The sequence below is a fragment of the Ruditapes philippinarum genome, unplaced genomic scaffold (genome assembly GCF_026571515.1).
Source record: "Ruditapes philippinarum isolate M1 unplaced genomic scaffold, ASM2657151v2 ctg2733_1_1_1_1, whole genome shotgun sequence".
NCBI lineage: Eukaryota > Metazoa > Mollusca > Bivalvia > Venerida > Veneridae > Ruditapes > Ruditapes philippinarum.
In genome coordinates this window covers 12,130-34,579 of record NW_026852680.1, presented here as the reverse complement: position 1 = coordinate 34,579, position 22,450 = coordinate 12,130, and the positions used below count along the sequence as shown (strand labels likewise).

Genomic DNA, 22,450 nt, shown 5'->3' with positions numbered 1-22,450 from the left:
ATTTGTCTGAAGTTTCATCAAAATTCTTCAAAGGGTTGAAGAGTTACAGAGCGGACAGGATTTTCAATGTTAATGTCACTGTGACCTTGACCTTGGAGCCAGCCATGCGGAAACATGCGTTCTGCACGTCATCTTGATGGGGTAAACATTTGTCTGAAGTTTCATCAAAATTCTTCAAAGGGTTGAATAGTTACAGAGCGGACAGGATTTTCAATGTTAATGTCACTGTGACCTTGGAGCCAGCCATGCGGAACATGCGTTCTGCACGTCATCTTGATGTGGTAAACATTTGTCTGAAGTTTCATCAAAATTCTTCAAAGGGTTGAAGAGTTACAGAGCGGACACAATTTCGTTTGACGCCCGCCCGCCCATCCGCCCAGCCGCCCGCCATACCCCAATCTAATAACCAGGATTTTCAAAATTGAAAACCTGGTTAAAAAAGAGGCGCCTTAGATCTTGCTCCATTAGTATAGCTGCAAAATTGTTATTTGACATGATCTTTACAATGTTGACATAAAACGCAACAAAAAACACCCCATAAACAACAAATTTAGAATATATAAAAGCAAACTCACGACTTGATCTATTGAGGGCAGCAGCGTTGTTTATGAGTGCATTAACCAATGTAGTATTGTTTGCCACAAGCTTCTGTCCAACCGTACCAAACTCGAGGTGATGTTGTTTATCACTGGATGCATATGGTGTCAGGAAAGTAGAACGTTCAAAGGCTGCTGAACCAGGCGGTGGTGAGGGTATCACAGGGCTCTTGGAACCATTCAATAAATCTGTAAATAATTTTAATACCATATAAGGTAAAAAAATCATCATGATTTAGATAAATAAGGAGGTTGTACTTTTGCTGTAAGTTGTTTCCATTTGATCTATTTATAACCCTTAACACACTGAATATCTTTGATGGACTTTTTTCAGTTTGTACAAAACCATTCCTAGTTTTATGGGAAAATTTTCAAGATTTATACTATCTGAAGAGAGAACAGTGTACACCATGATCATACATGTGAATTTTCCCACTTTAAGCGGGAGACTCCCACTTTCTGCAGCCATATTTTCAAAGATTTTTCTTAAAATAAGGGGAATTTTCACAAATTAAAGAAATCTCCCTATTTTTGATGTCAGAACTTCCTTATTTGTTTATTGCAAATTCTAAAATCTCCCTCTTTTTGAAGAAAAATCTCCTACTTGATGATTGAAAAAAGTTCACATGTATGCATGATCTGATGACACAAATGTACCAGCTAGGTAACATGGGTAACATCTGCCGCTACCAGCAAGCTAAGGGTTCGCATTGCTTCCACCTTTATTTCAATTGTCTCAGCTGGTGGCAACTGTTTCTATGTAACACCAACACAGTATACGTTATATAGATTTACTGGTCGAAGAAGACAGGTGCTCTGCTGAGCATTATTCAGGCTAATCATTAACAGGAGTAGAACCACCAACTTTTGATAGCTTCCACACATAAAAGAATTATTACCATTTAAGTAGCCAAACTCATCCTCCATAAGTGAAGATCTCCGGCTGTTCTCTTTACTCCCACCATTAGCCTGCTGGTTCCCAGCCAATGATGTTCTATAAAGCTGGTAGAATCTACTCCCACCAATATTTGCTGGGTCAGTATCTGCTACAGATTCATCCTATGAAGATTGACAAAAAAAAATCATTATATAACAGCAAATCCCCTTTTTTTCATCTGAAACTTTTTTTAAAAAAATATTTGTAAAAAACCTTTTCAATCAATTTGTTTAGATAAAAAGTATTCAGGTAACTTAAAAAACAACCTTTTGGGGTAAAATTCTTTGAAAAGGGAAAAGCAAAATTGCAGTTTTTAAAGGATTTTTAAAGTTATAAAAAAATTTATTTCAATGGAAAAATTTGCTCAATTTTTTTAAAAAAACAATTTACAGTAAAAAAAATCTTATTTTTAAAGGGCCCTCCATATTTGGTTTTTTTTAAAAACTAGGGAACACTACAAACCAGGCCCAATGTTTTTTTTTCTTTAAAAATTTGAACTTTCCAAATTGTAATTTTAACTATTTCTAAGAGGAAAAAATGAGAAAAAAGTGGGGACCGGGATTGGAATTGCCCCCTTTGCCTGATTCTATATTGCTTACAAAGTCAAGTGACTATTACTGTTATAATTCAGTGAGTTAAACACTTACAGGCGCTGAAAGTCCAGGAATGTTATCAATGTTGAAAAACTCATTAAAGTCGAATGATGGTATGTGCCCAGGATTTGATTTATTGGGCCGTATCTCGAGGTCTGACGTGTTTGTTTCCGGGGAACTGGACTCATTGGTCTCTAAACTGCCATTTCTGTCGGCTACACTAATACCTATAGACAAATATTTAGTAATTTAAATTATCTAATTACACAGGATGCCATGATAATGAAATGTAATGTAACTGATATTTTTGGTAAAAATATATAATCTAAATCAATATTTTATATCATTTTCTTTTCTGTTTCCTCATTCAAGCTTATGAATAAATAAAAATAACAAAAATTGCATAAAAACTGTGTTTAACAGCAAGCAAAATAAAACATCAATCAATTGGTTTACATCATCTATTAAATCATTTTTGTTGCCAAGTTACGTCATATACTATTATAAATTCTCCTTCTTTCCTAGGGCAGTATACCACTGGAACAATCTACCCCCTGCAGTTGCCCTACTCCATACCCCAGAGCAGTTCAGTGCAGCCATAGCTTGCAATGAACATGTGTCACCCTAGCATTGAACATGTCTCACCCTAGTTTTCCAGCCCCCTATTTTTAACATTTTTAAAATTCTTCTTTTATCCTGTTTTTAAACAACTCTTTTTTACTTTCTTGCTGTTTTGACGCAAAGACATGTCTATGTCCTTGTGCCGGGTTTGACATTAATGGAAGATAGATGTACATGTATAAGAACCACACATGGGCAATTTTAAAAAGGTAATCATATATGAAATACTGGCCAGTTTTCTTTGTAAATATCATATTGATAACATTTCAACAAATAAATATATTATATGGAATATATGGATCATTTTTCTTATAATCATACAAAATATTTTGCATAAAATTTTGAAGTTAACCTGCTGAGTTTCTTAAATGGAATTTCTCAGCTTCCATTTCTGGGACTGTCCATTATCAATTTTGAAGACATCAACATAAAACTTTAGTAACGAAACTATGTATAAAGCCTGATCAGACTGCACAGATGTACAGGCTGGCCTGGCTAAATACTGGTGGCAAAGGTCAAAGGTTAAATCAATATCTTTCTTACCTTCATCCCGCTTTTCGTCCTCATCAGATACCTCCACATGTTCTTGTATATGTTGATGTACTTGCTGTTTTCGTATTTCTTTCTGTTTGACCTTGGGTGCATCATTACCTCTGTCCTCCTTCTGTCGATCACTATCTCGGCGGTCACGTTCAAACCCGTGCAGTTCAATCGTGTCACTTTTACTAATCGGTCCAGAACTAAACCATTCCGGTTCTTCTTCTCTATGTGAGTCTCGTCGGTCACGTCTGTTATCTAGTATAACAATTTGAGCCACGTCATGACAAAACCAACATAGTGGGTTTGCGACCAGCATGGATCCAGACCAGCCTGCGCATCCGCGCAGTCTGATCAGGATCCATGCTGTTCGCTTACAAACCCTATTACAAGTAGAGAAACTGAAAGCGAACAGCATTGATATATCTAGCATAGTAACCATTAAAACATTGAGAAAATTCAACATCACTTTTTCTCATAAAAATACACACTAGAATTAACTTGTGTAAACTTAAAATGAAGTTAACCCATTCTTGCCCTCAGTAACAATATAATTGACGTTCTCATAAAAGCAATACATGCCTTCAATGTGGTTGGGGGAAGCTTTCATTATTTTTGGAAATTTTGAAACTCACTTGTAAATAATGGCTCTTATTTTATGCACCCCCCCCTTCACCATCAATGACACTATGAACTATGATTCATTAACTTAAATCTATTTGTTTTTAACACACATGCAAACAACTGGATTTTACATACTTTCAAATGGTTTTATCCTCCACAAGTCGAACTTAGTCCTATGAGCCTGTATTTAAAGAAATATCCTACATGTAGACGATATTTTTAGAAGGTAATTCCTACCGGAAGTATTCTCCGGCTTCCGTTTTACATACATTGACAAAGAGCGGAACAGGGAACTAAGCACGTGTTGCGGGAGAACACTTCCGATTTAGGAATTACCTTATACACGTAGAATTTTTCTTAAAATACGGGCACATAGGACTTAGTGCCACTCGTGGAGGATATAACAATTTAAAAGTATGTAAAATCCGGTTGTTTGCATGTGAGTTCGACCCGTTTGATCTCTTTGTTGATGTATTTCAAGCGTAAATACCAGCTTACAATGTACATGTCATGACGGTCTCATCTTTCGGACCTGGGTGATTTCTTACTTTCGGGCTTTAAAACATTAATTAGCGGTTAATTTGGGATCTGTATATAGTAAATTGTAATAGAAAAATATATTGCGCATTGATTCCATGCAAAAATCCGACGATATTACCGCCCGGTGAAAATTTTTAACACAGATAACCGGCGTACCCATAATTTTCGTACCAGAATGTTGCATACCTTGTCTATAATAATATAACAGTGAAAATTTTTTTATTTTTTTTTTAATATATTGATATTTTATTGTATAAATAACAAGGTCAAACACATTTTAGGTCAAATCAATGCCACTAGCACCTGTGGTCCTAACAACAATATAGGCACACACCAGCAAACTCATTTTAAATGCATATCACTTATTTTTCTTTGGTTGGTTCTAGCATTACACAAACACAGTAGAGGTCATATGGCAACTTTCAAGCTTTACTAGTGGATGAAGACCTCAGGTGCCTCTCTGTACATTATTTCAGGCACGAACGGGCACCAAAGAAGAACCAAAGACATTCCCTAAGCTAGCTGGATAGCTTCCTCACATGAAAGAATACAAAGTCTCTGGTGACATTTAAGCAGTGTTTGGCAAGTGGTTTGAAGATGACAACCTTAACCATTTAGCAAGAGACTCCTGAAAAAAGGCATATTAATTTCACTATTGAATTCTCCAAACAGAATCTCTAATTCTATAAAGAATGAATATGTAACATTTGACTACATATAAATCAAGAATAAATAATTTCACTTACTGTATCTACTTCCATGGTCTCTGAAATCCCTCTGAAATACACACAAGGATGGTTTTCTAATATCACTTATTATATGAATACCCAAGAATATATGGTTTTCTATAATCTGTTATAATAATATGAAAGTAAGTAAAAACACCTGTCAAAAGGACAATAGACAAATTGTCTTGAACAAAACAACAAGAGCTGTCACAGGAGACAGCCAAGCTCGACTTATAAAATACTGGACGCAATAAGGAGGACAAAACTATGAAAGAAAAGTCAATTATGTATAATTATGTATTAAGTTATAGTAAAAAAATAACATTTGTTAAAATAAATTCCAAGATCAAGGGAAATAATTCAAGAAATAGTCACGCTAGAGTTATGAACCTTGTCACACAACATGTATGTAATGATAAGAAGTATATATTTGAAGTTTGAAGTAGATACCTTAAAAAGTAACAAAGTTATAATATTTCTTAAAGAAAATCCTAAGTTCAAAGAGAAAAATAAAATCTGTAAAAAATTACTTCAAGAGTTATGAACATTGTCACATAAAATATAATGATTATAAGGAATAAACAGTATTTGAAGTTAAGGTAGATACCTTTAAAACTAAAAAAGTTATAGTAAAAAATAACATTTTTCTAGTTAAAAAAATCTAAGTTAATGAGGAGATAATTCTTGCAATATTGGTGCTACAGTTATGAAACCTTGTCACAATAAGATGTGGATGATGATAAGGTACATTTATTTGAAGTTTTGAAGGGGGATCCCCTTTTGAAAAAATAAGTTACATTAAAAAAATTAAAATTTTTTAAAAAAATTTTAAGTTTTAAAGGGGAGATTTAAATTTTGAAAAAATTTGGCTAAAGTTATGGGAAAACCCTTTTCAAATAAGAGGGGGTGGATTAAAGATAAAATTTAATTTTTAAGTATGAGGTTGATCCCCTTTAAAAAATAAAAAAAGTAACAGTAAAAAATAGTAAATTTTTTTTTGGAAAAATTCCCCCTTTCAAGGGGGGATAAAATTTTTGAAAATTTGTGCTAAAAGTTTAAAGAAAACCCTTTTCCCCAAAAAAGAAGGGGATGGGTGATTTTAAGGGACTATATTTAAGAGAGGTTTTATCCCTTAAAAAAAAGGGGAAATAACAATAAAAAAAAAAGGAAAATTCTAAGGGTTTAAAGGGGGATAAAACTGAAAAATTTTTTGGGACAGAAACCCACATTTAAAATTTGGGTTTATGATTTAAAGGAAAAAAATTTTAAAATTTTAAGTTTTTTAAGCTTTATACCTTAAGAAATGCCAAAGTTTTTAGTTTAAAAATATTTTACGGCCCCAAAAATTTAATCTGAAATCTGAAAAGCAGAAACCGAAAAACCCGGGGGGAAATAAGGCACTCTCCCAAAATACTTCGTATTTGGGCGAGGCTAAAAAAATCATAAAAACAAAAAAATTAGGTTTTAATGGGTGTGCCACAAAACGATGATAAAGGATAATTTTTTGGGCTTTTTTCTTCAATTTAAAACAACTTACCCGTTCCCCTTTTCCCCCCTCTTCCCTTTTTTAACCCCCCCTTGAAAAAGAATTTCTGTCCCTTTTAAAAATTCCTATTTATCGCACAAAAACCCCTTCCCCGTGGGGTTTCCCAAAAAATTTTGGGCCCCATTTACGGTCATTATCTCTACCCCTCCCGGGAAAACTCTCGGATTTTTTTCTAAAAAGTTTGTCATTTTTTCGAACTAAAAAAATCAAGTAACAGATATGAAAGATCCAAAACCCGGGTAATTTCCCCAAAATGTATTTCATAACTAGTTATAATTTAAAATAAACTTCACCCTACTTAGGTGTTTTTAAATTGGGTTTTTCCACACTTTTTTTTATTTAACTAAAAATGTATACATAAATGTTTTAAAAAACAGCAGGAGATAGGTTTCTTTTTTTTAAAGTTTTAAAAAATTTTTCCCCTTTTTCTTTCAGATTTTAAAAAAATGATAGTAAAAAAATTTAAAAACCCTCTTTTAAATTTTCAAATTTCCCGTGACTTTTTCTGCTTTAAAAATGATCATCAAATTATTGAAGATGTGAAAATTTAATTTCCCAGTTTTATACTTATATTAAGGGCATTTGCAATTTTTTTCATACAAAAAATTTTAAATTAAAATTTTTTTCAGTTTCTTTATTTTAAAATTAATTTAAAAAAAGGGCCCGGGTTCAATTTTTGCTTTTCTCTTGTTAAAAAATAAGAAAAAGGCCAATTAAAGGGCAACGGGGGCCCCCCCCACGCCCCTGTTTTTGTAATCTTTTTACCCAAAGGGCAAGGGGGAAAAAAACTTTTACAAAAACGGGTAAAACCCAAAGCGAAAGCCCAGGGGCAAAAAGTAAAAAATGCTGAGCAACCTGCCCAAAAAGGGTTTTAAAGGGGCTATGGTTTAAATCCTTTTTTAGTAAAATTTGGGGACACAAGTTTAAAAATTTCAAAAATTTTCTAAGTGAAGGGCAATAACTCTAAAAAAAACTTAAAAAAATCCCGACCCAAAATTCCCGGTGCACAACTTGCACATGCTGATCAATATTCCTGTAAAGTAACATGACTCTAGGTCAAATACTTTTTGAGTTACGTGCGACACATGTTGAAAATTGCAAAAATTTACTAAGTCAAGGGCAATAACTCTGAAAATACTATAAATATTCAGACAAAATACCCAGGTGCACAACTACACATGCGATCAAAACATTCCTGTAAAGTTTCATGACTGTAGGTCAAATACTTTTTGAGTTACGTGCGACACAAGTTGAAAATTGCAAAAATTTTTACTAATAAGGCATTAACTCTGAAAATACTATAATATATCCAGACGAAAATAACCCAGTGCACAACAACACATGCTGATCAAAAAATACATTCCTGTAAAGTTTCATGACTCTAGGTCAAATACTTTTTGAGTTACATGGCGACATCAAGTTGAAAATTGGCAAAATTTTACTAAGTCAAGGGCATTAACTCTGAAAATACTAAAAATATCCAGACGAAAAAACCCAGGTGCACAACTACACATGCTGATCAACATCCCTGTAAAGTTTCATGACACCAGGTCAAATACTTTTTGAGTTACATGCGACACAAAAGTGAACGGACGGATGGACGGACGGACGGAAGGAAGGACGGACGGACGGACAAGGGTAAATCTAAATGCCCGCCACTAACGTGGGGGCACAAAAATCTAAATCAATTTCATTTCTTGCTTCCAGACATATCCAACATCTCAAAATGAGAGAAAGTGTTCAGCAATATTCTGACCATAGATACTGAAGAAATCTGTTTAATCACATTACCTAAAGTCCCTACTGTCCCGTTCAGGTCTTTCTTGTCCTCTTTCGTTCCTGTATTCTCTCTCAGATCTGAAATCTTGGTCCCTACCTCTCTCTCGATCAATCTGAATACGACCACTACCTATTCTTCGCTGCTCCCGTCTATAATTTAAAAATAAAAACAAAAAATTTATAATTAAAAGTGCAAGCATTTCATTTTTTCACTTCATATTAGAGAATTATATACAATATATATATATTACATGTCTGTGTATCTTTACCTGACTGCATTCTGTATGGCAGCTAAGCAAGCAAATCTGATATCATTCATCAAACAAACATGACATACATATTTTAGATAGCCAAGTGTGTAGATTATAAATGAGCCGCATCACGACAAAACCAACATAATGGGGTTGCGACTAGCATGGATAGTCTGATCAGGATCCATGCTGTTCGTTTACCAACCCCATAACAAGTAGAGAAACTTATAGCGAACAGCATGGATCCTGATCAGACTGCGCAGATGCGCAGGCTGGTCTGGATCCATGCTGGTCGCAAACTCATTATGTTGGTTTTGTCGTGATGCGGCTCAAATTTATTACAATTCATAACCACTTAGCTGCTGAATGTCTTAACTGGACTTGTCCAACTCCAAATTAAGGAGTTGTCTATTCTCAATTTTGAGGACATCAAGTTGAAATTCAAAGTTATTCTGCCAACAAATAGGGCCTGGTCATATTGCAAAAATAAGAAGGCAAGTCTGGCCATATTGCACTATTACTTTTTTATAACTTATGCCAGTTTCTTTTCAGTACAGACTTGAACATTTCATTTTTATTTAAACATGGAAGTGCTGTACTAAGCAACTTCCAGATTCAAATTGAAAAATACCTTTAGAGGGACTGAAAATTATAAAATTCAGGGATAATCCCAGAAACGTTCCCGGTTTTATTATTCTACTACCATAATTGATTACAGATTCTTTTAAGCCAATGCTTGCACTGCAAGAGACAAAGTAATATTTTGATATTACAAACTGTTCAAAACAAAATAAAAATACACTCTGGATACCTCTCCCTATCAGTTTCCATGTTGCTGATGGCACGTTGCAACAGAGGTTGCTGGGACACGTGACATCCCGTGCCGAAACTTCTCCTCTGTGGACTTAACACAATCATGTCTTTCTCTTCCTTCAGACGGTCTTTTGGATTAGCAGAGCTACCTGTAAATATACATATGTATTGATATATAGTTAACTTCAGATTATAATGCAATTTGTAAACAGAGCTTAAAAGAATCAAGGAAATAAGCATTTTTTTACTATGAATAATCATTTCCTTTGTTATAACAGCAATCCCTCAAGAAGTAATGATTGTTTATTTAATGATTGTTTTTTTATAGGTAGTAAATACTACATTGTGTACAAGCAACATTTAACCCTTCATACTAAATAATAAATAGCAAATATTTATTTTCCTTACTATAGTTGTAATGTAGTCAATTAAACAATGCCAGAGATCCATCCATGCTTATTATAAATATTTTCTAAGCCTTATTAATCAAATGGTCAAAGAATGTGGTTGTGCAACTAGTAAAGAAAGTGAGTTTAACCACTTAAATCCCTTATTACCAAACAGGTTAAAATGAAGATAAAAATTCTGATCAGATCATCAGCTTTATTGAACAACATGATAAAACCATCTTACAATAGTACTTACCAGAATTTCTGCGCAGCATTTCACTGCGTCTTTCTCTGGGATCTAGCGGATTGAGAGGAGACGGTCCACGTGAACCACTCTTACTCCCAGTGCCGCCCCCTCCAAATGACCGGTGCCATTTCTCCGCGTCCCATATACCATCCACCCTGTTATATAGGAACACATACATATATAAGATGGATTTTGACCAGAATTGTTGAACTGAAAGCGAGATTAACGTTAAATTTTTTAAGCTACGTAAGATCATCCTGTAAAAAATATTGGCTTTGGGACAAATTTCGTCCTGACATTTGTTATGAACCTCAATCGTACTATAAACAATTAATTAACCCATGTGGCTTGTATCATACTTTGGAGACCTTTCTGTTGAAAATGTGTCGGAGTTAAATCGTATACATATACATGCACTGTTAACTGGAGTGCAGATATTAGTTACCCGCACTCCAGAGCAAGCCCATTGATAGGCTCATTTTTGCTGGGGTTAACTTATTGTGACAGCAGAAAATGGGAAAGCGACAGAAATATCATATTCAGATGCTCGTTCATTGGTTACTGTTTTCTGGCGTTTCATATTGTGACAACAAGGAACGTGTTTTTATGTTTGACTATGATACAAAAGAGAAAGAACATCAAAACACTCGGCAAGCTGATTAATACTTGGCGGCTATGCCCCCTCGTACAAATCAGATAGCCTAGTGTTTCGATGCTATTTTTATTACTTACTGCTCTAAATATCTTTAATGGACTTGTCCATCTTTCAAGCTTTAAAATGCCATTTGTAGCATTTTGGGCTAAATATCTAGACATAATAGTAAGCATTGTAGACCATGATCAGACGGCAAAAAATGTAGTAGATTCAGTTGCAGCCAGAAGGCTATAGGATAAAGTGGTAAAAACTTACATAAATTCTTTATCTAAGCAATCGGGAACGAGGCGTGAGGCAGGAGCTTTCTCTAACTCGTACAGCTCATCCTAATGTAAGAGAACAAAAATTATACAACAGTTAAACAAAAGATAAGTAAATTTATAATAAGTACAATAAATCTAATGTAATAAAAAAGGTTCTTAAGATCACTTGATCATTGACAATAACACATTTGCGTTTCAATATTTGGTTAGGGAATCTTTTATTCTGTTTACTGAATATAAATACTATCCATATAAAATGTACATGTTACATAACAGATACCATGTATTATAGTTTTCAGCCATGATCATGCATATCTGAAAACAAAATGACATTTCTGGTATTCATCTAGCATGTTTGCAATATAGGACTTTAGACCTTGAAAGGGCTTTAAACCTCTTAAATTTCACACTGTTACTAACAACACATGCTCAGTCTACAGTCGAAGAATAAAACCTTGTGAATTACCGCATTCAAGCATGATAATGCACCAAATTGCCAGTAACACCCTAATTTGTCTACTTTGATGGTTTCAACACATACTTGTCCAAAACCAACATAATGCGTTTGCAACCAGCATGGATCCAGACCAGCCTGCGCATCCGCGCAGTCTGATCAGGATTCATGCTGTTTGCTATCAGTTTCTCTACTTTGTAATAGTGTTTGTAAGGGAACAGCATTGAACCATATCAGACTGCGCGGATGCGCAGGCTGGTCTGGATCCATGCTGGTCGCAAACGCATTACGTTGGTTTTGTCATGACACGGCTCATATATAAATTTCATCTGAGTCACATGGTGAGAAAATGTGAAGCCTGAACAGGTCTCAAACTTGGGACCCTCTGAACTTCTACTGACTAAGCTACCCTGCTGCATTCTCATTTTTTTTCCAAATTACTTAACAGCTCTATATGACATTTGTATAAACTCTTGTAATTAAAGATTAACACAATTTCTGATATCCTTTTTTTATAAGCTTTTACTAATTAAATCTCAATAGATAGAAACTAAGTTCTCTAAGTCAAAAGTCTTAAACATTGGATCAATTTTGACATGATATTTAACCAATCTTGTCTCATTATGATTATTGAAAACATTTTATTTCATAGTAGCTAAATCAAACAAATAGGCTGTAATTACAAAATAGTAATATAAACCTTACCAAGGAGTACTGGTAAGTAGGCATTGTTCCTGGTGTGTCACTTCTGAATGTCTCATGGTCAAGGGACCGAGGCGTGCCCCGTCCACTTCCTGCCTCACTACTACCACGATCCGACTCCCTGTCCATACCTCACCTTAAATAATTTGTCAATAAAATTATGGCTTACACATACATCTAACCATAACTCGAGTTAAAGTGTCTGACCGGAACAAGGCAAGGATATGCACATCTCCTCTTGGTGTTGAAGGTTCCCATAAAGTTTCGTTGAATTCCAGCCAATAGTTTTAAGAAAAGTAGCGCAGAAACAATTTTTGCTCTATATGCATACTGCATAACTAATCAAGGGCCATAACTCTGACTTAAAGTGTCTGACCGGAACAAGGCAACGATATGCGCATCTCCTCTTGGTATTAAGGGTTCCAATAAATTTTCGTTGAATTCCAGCCAGTTGTTGCAGAGAACTAGCAATAGCATGGAAAGGAAACGGATGGACGGATGTTCTAACGGGACAGTAAATATGTAGCTACTCTATTATTCTCTCTATTGTTCATTTTAGCCACACAAAAGAAAATAGCTACATAAATACATTACAAAATGAATGACATCAAATAGAAAGTTACCTAGATAATTACACTCTTGACATCTAAATTTTCAACATCAACAAAACATTTTGATGAAAATGTTTTTTGGGATAAAAAAAAACCCCTTTTTTTTAAAGATGTTTACCACTTTTAAAGGAAAGGAAATTTTTCTTCTGATAAAATTATACCTGATATTTACCTTCTGGGTTAAATCTAAATTTTTTTCCCCAATTTTACAAATTTGGGAACCCCAGAATATTTTTCAAAAAATTTTGCCCCAATTTTCCCCAAAAAAAAGGGCCCTTTTATTTTTAAAGGAAAACGGGTACGACTCAAGCCCAAAATCTTTTTTTTCCCAGTTTTGAAAAACCTTTTGTCCACAGAGTTGTTTTTGGGGTTTTTAAATTTTATCAAAAATACTGCTTGGGAAAATTCTTTTTTTTAAAAATCTGGGTTTTTTTTTAAATTTGGGAAAGGGACCGGGGTTTTTAAAATTTTTTTTCCCCCGGTTTGGGACATTTACTAAATTTAAACCCCTTTAAAAAAAAAAATCTAAAGAATAAAATTGAACCCCAATTTTAACCCCTTTGGGTTTAAAAAATATGGGGAAATTTAAAGGAGTTTTTTTTTAAAATTCTACTTCTACACCATAAAAGTTACTATTTTAAAAATTGTTTTTCTTTTACCCCTAAGCAGGTATCCCATTAAAGAAACGAAATGAGTTTACAAGGGAAGGGGGGAAACCCCAGTCCTTATTTCCTTATTAAAATAAAACCCCTTGGGTTTTCTTTACATCCCCAGTGTAAAAGCATGATACAGTTTGGGATTACCGGTTTTTTTTCCCAAACTCCCAACCTCTAGGTAGGGGGGGAAACACTAAAAAAAGGGGTCTCTGAAAAATCCAAAAGGGTGAAACCCCCATGATCAAACCCCGGGGACCTCAGGAGTATAACCCCAGGGGGAAAAACCCAAACTGAGCTATCGCGCCACCTTATTTATACAATACATCAATGCAAAGACAAATTGTGATTTTAATCACTTAAATCAGAAAAAATCAGGAAAAAGATGAAATTTTAAGTTTAATATGTAGATTGTGAATTTTGGCATAATTGTGAACAGGTCCGTCTGACCCATTCTGAAAATTGTGAAAGACTGTTCGTGATTGTGAATGGGTCCGTTATTCAGTACCACTTATATAAGGAAAAATATTGCTGGATAACTGCATTGACTGATTGAGAGTTTTTGATAATGATTGAGCATGAAACAAAAAGAAAACTTTTGTCTGATATATTGAACTAAGTTCACTAAACCCAAACGAATCCGGGTCAGCTCGGCCCTATTCCAACTCGGCACGGGTCAACTCGGCCCACTTTTCAGTTAATAATTTTTCAGTTTTTGTTATCACTATTTACTGTAATTATTGTAATTATTTATAACACACCTATTGACAGTTTCCGAACTAGCAGCAGACAGGCTTTTCTTATCCGTAGAATTGCGAGTAAAGATAACCGATTGCATATCTCACTGTATTTCTGACTCGTGGTAGGTTTAACCGTAAATTTAAATACCTTCAGTGTCAAACAATCAATGTGTTGAAATATATATTGTTACTGGCTATTATTATCAATCAGTGTGTATGTTAAGGATACCGATTAATTAGGTGATAATTATGATTGACTCATTCATTCATTTGATTAGTGACCACCTGCAATTAATTAGAAGCTTATGATATACAGTAAACACATTTTGTTTCATTTTTTTTAAATATTACTTTACAAACAAAAATATCTAAGGAAACACTTTTTTATTAGATCTATATTAATTTTATCGAATCTGCAAGACACATCATTAAAAAAAAATTCTACATGTACTTATTTCGGCAGAAGTGTAATTATATAATAATATGATATTTCTCATTATTCATTTACCTTAACAACATGCAAAGCTAAGTTAATACGCTACTGGTCGGAGAGATAACTCCGACGCATAGATAACCCCGACACTAGATAAATATAATTGTTATAACTTTGTTTTTCAACAAACAAGCACATGGTCACCTAAAAGTATTAGAGCAGGACAGAATGGGATGATTTTTTTATAATTTGGTAAACTTTTTTATGTTTTTCAAATAACCTAAATTTTTTGTAGACAAAACTACTTCAAAACGTTCTTTTTACGAAATTACAATTAGGATGTTAGAATTGTATTGACCACAGACTTGGGAAAGATTTTTGTAAAATTGTTTAAATATTCACAGAAAATAGATAAAACATATAAGATGTAAAAATAAATTATTGATGCAGATTTTCAAGTCATTTTTTACTTAAAAAAAAAATTAATTGTCGACTTTATCTACTGTTGTGGGGTAAAAAGACCATCAGGCCTAGACATTAACTTTTGAATCAGGTTGTCCTGTCAGGCAAGTAGTTTTTAAAACTACTTGCCCTGACCTAAGACTTGCTTGTCCGGATCGGTCCGACTGTCCGGCTTTTATCCAAGCCACATGTATACAAAATGGCGTTGCTAAAGGTGCCAAACCTGGGAAAAAACGAAAATCTACGTCAGAAGAGTGCGCAGAACAGCAATAAAAGGATGAAAAGAATAGACCTGAGACAAAATTTAATGAAAAATGGAAGAAGAACCATGAATCATTGGTGTATGACAGGGAGGAGATGAAAATGCGCTGTACGGATTCGTTGAATTTTACGGTGAAAAAATAAAAAACAAAAAGTGTCTTAGAAATACAACCACAAGTTTTTCATTGATTTTGATCAATTTTATTTGGTCCGACAGATTTTGTTTCGGTCCGACAGATTTTCATGGTTTGTCAGACCGAATGTCTGACAGTTTTTTTCAACTTTCGGGAAGTCTATGATTGTTAGTTAGACACAGGGATCATTCTAGGGGGCGATTTCCGCGATTTCTCGCAAAAATATCACCAAAATCTCAGAGAAATTTGTGAAATGAGAGAAAATCTCGCACGGCAATTTGAGCTGGAAAATGTCTAAACAAAATCTAAGGAATGCTAAAATTACACAAAAATATGATGAAAAATTCACGATTCCCATCAAGAATTTAATTTCAAATTGTTTATTAATGAAATCGGTGTAAAAAACTCCAAAAAGTAGTCCAACACTTTGAATTATTTAGCCAAAATAATTGCCGATCGGAGACCGCAAATTCACCGTACAGAAATTCGGTATGATGGCTAACCTTTATCTATCTGTAAGTCGAGAATTTACACAAAACACTTTTAATTGATTTTAATAAAAATTTTTAGACACAGACTAACATAAAAATGGACATGTCAAAAATAAATCTACCGGTAAAATTTGTCTTCTAAATGTCACATCAACCACGGTAAATTTTGCCGTAAAGAACAAATTAAAAAAATGTGTTTTACGATTCCTGATGAAATAGCCGATAATAAATGTTCTTTTATTGAACAAAAATATTTAATTTTATATAATTGCAATCAGCAACAGCTAGAATAGTGAATGTTTCAGCGGAAAACAGACAAATATTCATTTGTCACATATTTTCGCGATGTCGTGATTAAAAAAAATTCTAAAAGGAAGCCGAGTGTTATTTAAAGGTGTTTTATAACACTAAAAATGATGTTTATGAATAAAAATTACTTTAGTTATTGTTTATATTTGTGGATATGGAGATATTTGTCATTATGTGTTCAGGTATATTTTTTAATGGAGGGAGGTGTGTGAAGAGAATCATAAAGAAAACAAAATGAAAGGTTATAAAAATATTCTTCAAATCTCAACAATCACTTCTGTACAGTACAGTGTTGTCCATTAGGAACATTGACTGCAAATAATAGTTGTAGTAGATATCCATGTATAATTCTTTTATATTTCAGAATAAAGGTGTTATATTTATTTTTCACAATTAGAATTTTATTATGTTTAAAAAATCACAAAAGAAAAGGCATAGGATGTGTTAAAAAAGTGAAAACAAAAATCACTGTAATAAACAGAGCTACATCTTCTTATATCCTCATTAGATAAACAATGTTTATATGTACAGTGATTTTTAAAAAGTTAGAAATTTCCATATTTTTAACCTCGCCCATCATGAAAATTAAATCTCTCAAGAAAATCTAATTTCTCTCATCAAAATTTCTCAAATGAGAGAAAATCTCTCACTAAAAATCCTGACCAGATCCCTGTAGACACAAATATTTTTTGTATTTAGTAGTTTTTCTAAAACATCGGTTCATCTGTTAATTCAATGTGTATATACTACGGTCATGTACATTTGTTGATATAGGAAACGGAAGGAAAAATACATAATGTATGAGCATGCGCCGCGGTAAGTAATTCCCTGTTCAATCATCAAGTCAACAGCCGTAAACGAGTCTTCGTTGACTAAGTTCATAATGTTGTTATATTAGATTAAACAATAAATCATTTTAAATGCAAAAACTTTATTTAACAATTATATTTAAAGATCAATATGATTATTTACATATTTTCAATGATATCTTTACATGCATCATCAAAATTTAAACAACAGCATAACCCGGGAATTACCTTGTACAAAATTAGATATAGACTATTATTAGAACGGGGAATTACCTTACCGCGGCGCATGCTCATATTTTTGCTTCCGATTCCTATATCAACAAATGTACATGACCGTAGTATATTCATATTATTGATAATGATTCATGGTGTATTTTTGTTTTAAAGATGTTTATAAATGAAAAGATGTTATTTCTATTCATTTTGTACATGCATTTTGTCAATGATGCTTTTTATTTTCACTTGCCTGTCGGACAAGTGCTTTTCAAAATAACTTGCCCGGACCAAACTTTTAGTTGTCCCGGGCAGTCGGACAACCGTTAATGTCGAGCCCTGACCATGTTTTGTATACCTCATTCAGGACCTTGAAGAAGTACCAGATTCCATTTTCATACATAACTTTTATAGTGTAATGTAAAGTCTTTGAACTGAACTTTGTTAAGGTGGTTCAATATTCAAAATATACAGGAAGATAATTAAGATATTGCAAAAAATATGCGATTTAGTGTCGGAGTTACCTCTCCAACCAGTATATATATTTTTGTAAAGCAGGGCTCATCCGGAAGGGCGATTCAGGCGAAAACTTCGCCGTGTATATTCCAATTTCGCTCTTCCGATTGATCAAAGAGAAGTCAACATCGCCGATAAAATCTTAATTCCCAAATAGTAATTACTTAGCGATGTAAAGAGCAGAGATTGTATCCGCCCATATGACGACCGCTAATTATCATTATCCAATCAGAGCGTCGCTTTATACTACCCTTCTACCTGTAAGCGAAGCGATAGACCGCCTACTCTAAACAGTAAATAATGAGAGCATCGGCCCGAACGGTATAATTGTGTGATAGTTTTGCGAGTTTAATACGGGATTTGGCGATAATTATGCATTGTTTTTCCCCCGATTATCTAAACACGTGCAATCTTCCCTAATTGATATACACGATGCACTTCGATGGTGGGTTTTTAACCCGAGTAAAGGCGATGTGCAATGGATTTTTCACGGCTATCACAAAACTGTTAGTCAATTAAAAATAATCAATTTCGGCCGGATTAAAAACTTAATCATAGTTTTGAATGATTTCAATCTGTTAACATCAAATTTTTACTGTAAAATTGTTATGTCGCTCACGTCATGGCTACAGGGCGAAATGCCCAAAACCTAGCAGTAAAAAGTTACTGATTCTGATACACCTACGCGAAAATTTAAGAAAACCATTTCGCAAAAATCTTGCAATTGGTATGTTGTAGACAGTGGGGGTGTTTGGCATTGTTGCCAAATTTGACACAGTTTACACACGTGGGCAAGACATCCCCGGTCGTATATTATGTAACGTATATAACAACAAAATTTGAAGAAGAGTTCTTATTGTTTCAATATACATATTTGTTTTAATGTCGTAAATATGACGCTCAGATTAAGATTTATCAATATTGTAAATTTTAAAAAGCATTATTTATAAAGATATTACCGAATTTTAACATTTCATGAAAATAAAGGGAGGTAATTAGAAATTAATTTTCTACAATTTCTCAGTCAAATTTTTCAATAAGAAATGAATATATGTAATTTTAGTGATCAAATATAATGTGCACAAATGTTTGCAGTACACATTTTACATATTCTTTGATGCTTGAAAATTGTTTTATAAGCATAATTATATGCATATAAATCTGACATTACAACATTCAGGACTTTCAAAGAAATTTCTGTTACCAGAACAGAATAGAACAGATTTTATTAATCAATATCCAAGGTGACTTCATCTTCTAATAAAAGTGAGGAAAGAAAAAATATGAAATTGATTTTATCATCATATCTTTTCTTACACATTATTATCAACAAATGTACATGAAAATATATAAACACATATTTAGAGAAAGCTTATAAATAGCTGATCAATAGATATCAAAAATAATTTTTTATATTCATATTTGCAGCTCAAAAACATTTAGATGCCATTGCCAGATCTACTACTAATTAATCTACTTTTAATTAATACTACTATTAATTAATCTACTATTAATTAATAAACTGGAGAAATATTATAATTGATGTTAATTGTGTTTATATTATAATTAAAGGATGTATAGCCATGCATGTTAATGTATACACATTGGGTTGTTTCCCTTCTCCCTAATTTTCGCGAGGAAGTCACTTCTCCCTAAAATTTCCCCCCAGGATGAGCCCTGTAAAGTGGGCCAAGTTGGTATGGTGTTTGGACTTTACACCTCCTGGATGTTTCACCCCTGGACGTTTCACCCTCAAAACCCTGGTCTTTTCACCTCCTGAAATGTTTTATATTATTATAGATTTTTAATATTTTGTATTATATACACACAGTAGCATGCGCAATATTTTGTTTATTTCGGGATATAATTTGAGGTAGCAATTAATGCACAATGTACTTCATTCGAAGTTCATTAGGTGTAATTCCCCAGAGCTAAATCTGTTTCGTATCAGAAAACGCTGTTTAGCTAGGTTTACTCCACTTTTACACTTCGTTGCTGCCGTACACACAAAAATATCCGTTTCACTTTTCAGTCATTCCGAGACCCATCACGTGATCGTTATTTTTCCTATCATAAACATTTTATAGTAAATCAGCTTAATTATATAATAAGCTTATATGTGAGAAGAAATTTTTTGTTATATTAGAATAATTATCAGTTAAAAACAGATATGAATAGCAGCTTAATATATGTCCGGAAAGTGGTTCTGCAAGAGTGAACAATTTACACTTTTAATCACCTAATTTAACCCTTCAGTTTGTACATTGCTTACGTCACCAGGCAGTATTAATTGTGTTATCGGACGTAGTTAGAGCTCAGGTTTTTGGTATGTTTGTTTTATTAATGCATGTTTATTATTAAAAATAGACAATTAAAAAAAAACTCGAATTCTGTCCGGAAACTGGTTCCTGTCCAGTATAATTATAATTTGAGTGGTAAAATAATTCGTAAAAAGAGTATTTGTTCGTATCATTTGCTGAACTGCAGTACGTTCAATTAACAATGTATCAAAACCACAAATTAAAGTTAAATTTCTTAGTAAATATGTTACCACAAAAAAAATGTCTAGGAGGTGTAAAGACCAAAGGTGAAACGTCCAGGAGGTGTAAAGACCAAAGGTGAAAAGTCCAGGAGGTGTAAAGTCTAGTCCAATATATTAGACGTTACAGGCTTGTTATAGTTTATGTTGGTCAAGCCTGATGTCTAATAGGTATTGCTCAAAAACGCATAGCATCATAAAAAATTCAAAAAATGTCTTTTGTCTTGCCTTTCAAGCTTTATTCAAAAGCTTATCTTCTTTTCTTTCAAGTTCATGCTCAATCATACACAAAAACTCTCAAACAATGTACTTATCAATTTAAAATAAAATATAAACATCAATCTATTTTTGTCTATCAGTCATACTGGTTAAGCAAGGTGCTTTACAGATTGATTCCAAATATTTAAACGGAAAAATATATTCGAACACACTGACGGTGCATGGGCAATTATTTCGTTAAAAAAATATTCCGTTAGATTGTTCTGACTCGGTTAAACGCTTGCATTTGAATTAGCCAATCAGATTTCGCGCACTTTATGGCCGCCATTTGTTTATCGGCTGTAAAAAGAATTGAAATACATGAGAGGATTTAATCATGATTTTTCGGATGTGACAGTTTAATTATTTTGACAAAAGGTATTTATTTTTTAGTTTTGTTCATAAATAGGTCAAAACTTATGTAAATACACGCTGTCTTCATTGTTTTTCGTTCCGCCCGATTTTCTGGCGGAACATGCTATGGGTTTTTGAGCAATTTCGATATGACGTTGCTTTCCCAGAAGCAAAAATATCTCAAAGCGACGTCATATTTATAGGACTAGTGTAAAGTCCTGAAATCGTTGGTATAGGGCCGAAATGACTCTTTACCAACCCAAACCACACTCATATTCATATATGCAAAAAATTAAGACCAGTTTTGTTTTTAATATTCAGAGGCGAAAAAGTATTGTGTCTTCAATCCAAATGTCTGTGACCAACAAGTACAAAAAAATAACAGTTCAATTTATAAAAAAATATCTATAATCTGCAGAGTACTTACCCTCTTGTCTCTTGTAAAAGAAGAAGCGAGGTAATCTGACTCTGATAAAACCAGTAACAAACGCCTTTCTTACTTGTCAAATAACTTGTGAAAAAAAAATGCAATCAAATTTTCAAAATAAGCCGAGCAAAGTTCAGTGAGAAAGAGATTACCCAAACGTTTTTCTTTGGTTGACGTTTTACGAAATTGAAAGAAAATATGACTGATAATTCAAAAGAAATTGGAAGAAAGAAACTGTCATGTAATTAAACTGTATGTTTATATCATATTTTTGTAACAGACATTGTGTTTTTTACAAGTTTTGATGCACAACATCGAGAAAATTTACTACAAAGTGCCCGGATTTGCAGAAGAACTAAACGAAAGACAAATCACGGAAAGATTTGTAAATACCAGAAAGAGACACCAAACCGGTTTATTTTTTGATACACTGTTTCTAAGATAAATATATTTTTTTTGCTAACAGAAAACTGTCTCAACGAATTTTTCATTTTCGAGCAATAAATAAAACTGTATTAAAATTATAATAGCTATGCTCAACCACATTCATAAAGTTTATTACAACAAAAGCCCTTCTTATTTAAAGGAATTGTTTAAGGTTTGTAGAATATCCAATTTAATATCTAGTAATTTTAATTTTGTTTTGCCTCAAAATGATTCTGATGTTAAAAAACACATTTTTCTACAATGCCATAAAAGACTGGAATTCTTTACTAGACAACATTAATCTATTGACAATATCCAAACATTTAAAACGAAAGTAAAACTTTTTTTAAGTAATAAAAATGATAAACAAGTGAATAATATGTTTATTTATTATTAAATTGATGTGTAACTTATGATAAGGTTTTGTAACATGTTTATTTTGTACATGATATGTTTTAGTTTAAACGAAATTTATGTTATTTTGTTTGTGTACAATGTTCTTGTCTTATTATATTGAAAAAAATGTGTCTTGATTATTG

General features: G+C 33.3%; 1 protein-coding gene across 1 annotated transcript in view; it reads right to left on the bottom strand.

Moving 5' to 3' along the window:
* LOC132721058 (eukaryotic translation initiation factor 4E transporter-like) overlaps positions 1-21,828 on the bottom strand; it is a 49,826-nt gene extending 27,998 nt beyond the window's left edge. The window contains exons 1-11 of the mRNA XM_060705312.1: positions 21,486-21,828; positions 12,279-12,411; positions 11,112-11,182; positions 10,211-10,356; positions 9,564-9,714; positions 8,514-8,651; positions 5,195-5,259; positions 3,291-3,542; positions 2,181-2,353; positions 1,496-1,655; positions 576-785 (exon numbers count right to left, since the gene is read on the bottom strand). Of these exons, the coding sequence (XP_060561295.1) occupies positions 576-785; positions 1,496-1,655; positions 2,181-2,353; positions 3,291-3,542; positions 5,195-5,259; positions 8,514-8,651; positions 9,564-9,714; positions 10,211-10,356; positions 11,112-11,182; positions 12,279-12,404 (1,492 nt within the window). The 5' untranslated portion in view covers positions 12,405-12,411; positions 21,486-21,828. The remainder of the gene's footprint in view (positions 1-575; positions 786-1,495; positions 1,656-2,180; positions 2,354-3,290; positions 3,543-5,194; positions 5,260-8,513; positions 8,652-9,563; positions 9,715-10,210; positions 10,357-11,111; positions 11,183-12,278; positions 12,412-21,485) is intronic.
* Positions 21,829-22,450: the final 622 nt, after the last annotated feature.